A 5,289-nucleotide genomic window follows, 5' to 3' on the forward strand; every position below is an offset into this window, starting at 1 on the left:
CAATTTCCTAGACAATGAAACAACATACAGCATTCTTCTTTTTCCTATGCTATGCATATACCAAGATATCAAGCATAAACCTGTTTCAATTACACATTGCTTAGAGCTGTAAGTGTACAGATTTACAAGACTACACATGTGAGGTGAAAGAGGAAACCCATGGTCAGGACAGAGCACAGGTAAGTGTGAGTTCCAAGTCACCAATAATTAGTAAACCTTGGGCAAATCACTTAGTGTCTGGCACCTCAGTTTTCTCAATACAAAAATGAAAATAAAAATCCTTCCCTAAACACATTTCTCCCCATTTCCCAAAACTTTAGAAGTTAATGAGATTGACCTTTGAAAGAAATGTGTAAGCTGTAAAGCATTATGCAAAAGTTGGTAATTATATAAGGAAGCAATTAAAATAGGGGGAATTTAAGTTTTATAGCTTAAGAAATACATCCCACAGATGAGACTATCTATACATATTGTATCCAGCAATGATTATTCATGCTTCCTGGAGATATGCCTGTAATTTGAATACTTCGTCATCAAGGATGTAATGGGACAATGGTTTGATATTATGATCTGAAAATAATAATAATAATTAGCTATTTAGCACTTACTATGGAACATTCAATGGGCCAGCGCTCAGGGTGCACCACAGATCAATTAAATCAGAACATCTATGGGTAGAACCTAGGCATCAATCCTTTGTAAATGCTCCATGTGATTACAATATATAGCCAATGCTCAGAACCACTGCCTTAGGACCTTAAGTCAAGTGAGAAATTAAGAACAAATTCCAGACTCTTAATGACAGTTCACACTTTTTATAGGCACTGAGTATTTGAAAAAAGATTTCTGAATATGCATTATCCCATGTTACTTTTACAACCACCTTTCGAATCAATATTAATTTCTTCATCTTTCAGACATAGAAATTTGATGTGTCAGTCAATGACACAGCTTGTAACTACCCTATCACCCTGACACTGCATAAATTTCAGATAGGTATTTACATGTTCACACTCAGTGAATATTTAGGAATTATATTCCTGACAAGGGAAGTTTATTTCTAAAGCAAAATCCATCTCCACATACTAAATATGAAATATACTACTTATCTACAGTATAGAGATTCTCAAACTTTACTACACAACACCATTGCCAGAAAGATTGTTAATACATAGATTGCTGGGCCCCATATCCAGAGTTTCTGATTAAGTAGGTGTGAGGTGAGGCCTGAGAATTTGCATCTCTAAAAAACTCCAGGTAATATCAGTGCTGCTGGTCCAGGGACTACCCTTTAAGAAACACTGCCCCAGGATACTTTAGAAAAATGTGCATGGTAAAAGATCCAGACCTTGGCCTGCTTTCCTCCCATCTTCATGATCTCTGAAACACTCAGGCTGGTCTTCCTGCAAAGAAGACCAGCAAATAGCAGGAGGAGGGGAGGAGGGCAGGGAGGAAGGATCAGCAGAGAGCCCAGGATGTTTCACTAGCACCAAAGGCTCAAGACTAGCTTCCCCAAGCCATCCAGGATTAGCCTTTTAATGGGGTTCTTGTCTCCCATGCATCCCTGCAGGCCTCCTGCCCAGAGAAGGATGGCTGCAGGAAATCACTCTACAGTGACAGAGTTCATTCTCAGGGGATTAACGAAGAGAGCAGACCTCCAGCTCCCCCTCTTTCTCCTCTTCCTCGGGATCTACTTGGTCACCATGGTGGGGAACCTGGGCATGATCACTCTGATTCGTCTGAACTCTCAGCTTCACACCCCCATGTACTACTTCCTCAGCAATCTGTCACTCGTGGATCTCTGCTACTCCTCCGTCATTACCCCAAAAATGCTGGTGAACTTTGTGTCAGAGAAAAACATCATCTCCTACGCAGGGTGCATGTCACAGCTCTACTTCTTCCTTGTTTTTGTCATTGCTGAGTGTTACATGCTGACAGTGATGGCCTACGACCGCTATGTTGCCATCTGCCACCCTTTGCTTTACAACATCATTATGTCTCATCACACCTGCTCCCTGCTGGTGGCTGTGGTCTACGCCATGGGACTCATTGGCTCCACAATAGAAACTGGCCTCATGTTAAAACTGCCCTATTGTGAGCGCCTCATCAGTCACTACTTTTGTGACATCCTCCCTCTCATGAAGCTGTCCTGCTCTAGCACCTATGATGTTGAGATGGCAGTCTTCTTTTTGGCTGGATTCGACATCATAGTCACAAGCTTAACGGTTCTCGTTTCTTACACCTTCATTCTCTCCAGCATCCTCAGCATCAGCACCACAGAGGGTAGATCCAAAGCCTTCAGCACCTGCAGCTCCCACCTTGCAGCTGTGGGAATGTTCTACGGATCAACTGCATTCATGTACTTAAAACCCTCCACAGTCAGTTCCTTGGCCCAGGAGAATGTGGCCTCTGTGTTCTACACCACCGTAATCCCCATGCTGAATCCCCTAATCTACAGCCTGAGAAACAAGGAAGTAAAGGCTGCCATGCAGAAAACACTGAGGAGTAAACTGTTTTGATGCAAATGTTATTGTTCCCTTTCAATTTAGTAGTAATTGTTATAAATACTAGACGGACAGCTTCTGAATGCTGGCCAGCCATGAATGCAAAATAATCACTTCTCCACATGGCTGAGTGGATGCCATTTTTCCTTCTCTCCCTCTTTTTCCACTACTGATTGAAACCAGCCAACTTCAAGTTCAGGTTTTCTTTCACTTGAGATCCATCCCTCTATCCCAAGCCCTTTAATAAATGTTTCCTACCTTAATTGTAATTTAACTTAAATGCTAAACTTTCAACATTGAGTTTTAGGGTCATTCATGGTCTTATTACCTTCTACACAGAAAATATTACTCAGTCTAATTTTTTTCTTTTTTTTTTTTCTTTTTGGTGACAGAGTCTTACTCTGTAGCCGAGGCTGGAGTGCAGTAGCACAATCTTGGATCACTGTAACCTCCGCCTCAAGTGATTCTCCTGTCTTAGCTTCCCGAGCAACTGGAATTACAGGCATCTGCCACCATGCCCAACTAATTTTTGTATTTTTAGTAGAGACGGGGTTTCACCATGTTGGCCAGGCTGGTCTTGAACTCCTGACCTCAAGTGATCCACCTGCTTCAGCCTCTCAAAGTGCTGAGATTACAGGCGTGAGCCACCACGCCCGGCCAATTTTTTTCTTTTTGTACTTGGGAAAAAATGAGGCAAAGAGAGGCAAAGTATCTCTACTTCCTCCTGCCCAAGAATTTCCTGATCTCTTTATGCAATTTTCTTAGTAACACTAATAATAATGATAATAGCAGTTAACAGGTTTTTGGACGCTGACTCTGATCCATGCAACTCTTCTACGTGCTTTCTATTCTATTTCAATTATACTGCACAACAAATAGTTACTATTCTATCCTCATTTCACAGATACGGAAACTTGGAGCAGGAGTAACAACACTGGGATTCAAACTCCAGTCCCAGTGACTCCAGAGCCCAGACTCTGGGCACTCACACATTACTTCTTCACTTTAGTCTAACAGTCCCTTTGAACAGCCTATTAAACCTCCCATAATTATGCTCGTCCAATTTCAAATGCCTTCTGAAAATAATTTCTCAAATCCCTTCCTTTTGTCATCTGCCCAAACCTCTTTCTCTTTACGGGCAACAACTATAATAGAATGGGAAAAGATGCATAAGTAGCATATATAATAATAAACCCTAGCAAACCAGCAAGAAAAAAGACATCAACATTAGCAAGAAAAAAAAAATGAGCAAGGTATACAGAACAATTTACAAAAGAGAAAACCTGAAGTACCAGAGCATGTGAAGAGATGCTCAAACCAATTACTAAACATAGAAGTGCAAATTAAAACAGTGATATATCTTTTTATATTTATAAGATTAGCAAAAATTTTAAAAGCTGGATGGTGCTAAGTGTTAGTAAGGAGGTAGGGATTTAGGAACCCCCATATACTACAGCTATTCTGGAAAACAGTAAGACATTACTTAAGAAAAATAAGTATATGTATCCACAGGGCATAGCAAATCTGGTCCAGGGTATATATAGTCCCAAATCATTCTCTTTCAGGCCTATAAGATGGCATGTACAAAGGCATTCATTATACCATTATTTTAGACAATGGGAACTTAGAGGTAAAATAGGTGTCCACCATTGGGAAAGTAAGTAGATAAATTGTATCTACTTACTTACAATTTGTAGACTTTTCAACAGTTAGAAGCAAAGGATTAGCTATACACAGTATAGTTTAGAGGTATAGTGCTGTGTGAGAAAAGTAAGAAAGATAATGAGATATAAAACATATTATTTATGTATATTAAAATTGCATGTACACACACCCCAAAAAAAGCACACTTAGAAAGAAAAAAGATCATAACGTAAAATACACATTAGGTAAGTTAGAATGGCTGCTGAGAGATATAAGATGCTTGAAGGTAAGGAGTAGAAAAAAAGATGAAACAGAAAACCAAGAAAGACCACATTCTGGACCATAAAACACATCTTAACTGATTTGAAGAAACAGAAATCATACAATGTCTGCTATCTGCTCTCAGACCACAGTGAAATTAAACTAGAAATCAGTAACAGAAAGATAGCTGAAAAATCATTAAATACTTTGAAATTAAACAACACATTTCTAAGTAACACATGGGTCAAAGAAGAAAATCTCAAGAGAAATTTTCAAATATTTTGAATAAAATGAAAATGCAACTAATCAAAACTTGTGGGATGCAGCAAAAGCAGAGCTTAGAGGGAATTTTGCAGCATTGAATGTCTTAGCAAAGAAAACAATCTAAAATCAATCACCTAGACTTTCAACTTAGGAAACTAGGTTGGAGAATTGCAAATTAAATCCAAAGTAAGCAGAAGACAAGAAAAAAAATTAGAGAAAAATCAATAATATTTAAAACAGAAAATCAACAGAGGAAAATCAATGAAACCAAAAGCTGGTTCTTTGAAAAGATCATTAAAATTGACAAGCCTCTAGCCAGGCTAACTGGAAAAAAAAAGAGAGAGGACACAAATTACTAGTGTCAGAAAGGAAAGAAGGACATCACTATAGATCCTGTGAACATTAAGAAAAAGCAGAATTACTATGAACAACTCTATGCCTACAAACTTAATAACCTAGATGAAATGGGCCAACTCCTTGAAAGATACAATCTGTCAAAATTCACACAAGAAGAAATAGACAAACTGAATAGGCCTATATATATTAAAGAAACTGACTCAATAATTAACAGTCTTTCAAAACAGAAAACACCAGGTTCAAATGGGTTCACTGGTGA

The 5,289-nt window shown here is 38.7% G+C and overlaps 1 protein-coding gene across 1 annotated transcript; it reads left to right on the forward strand.

Moving 5' to 3' along the window:
• The first annotated feature begins 1,574 nt into the window (after positions 1-1,574).
• Positions 1,575-2,519, forward strand: LOC103248735 (olfactory receptor 8A1). Its single transcript, XM_008021334.3, has one exon. The coding sequence runs from the start codon at positions 1,590-1,592 to the stop codon at positions 2,517-2,519; it is 930 nt and encodes a 309-aa protein (XP_008019525.3). The 5' UTR covers positions 1,575-1,589.
• The last annotated feature ends 2,770 nt before the right edge of the window (positions 2,520-5,289 follow it).

This window comes from Chlorocebus sabaeus, chromosome 1 (assembly GCF_047675955.1).
Source record: "Chlorocebus sabaeus isolate Y175 chromosome 1, mChlSab1.0.hap1, whole genome shotgun sequence".
NCBI classification, from domain to species: domain Eukaryota; kingdom Metazoa; phylum Chordata; class Mammalia; order Primates; family Cercopithecidae; genus Chlorocebus; species Chlorocebus sabaeus.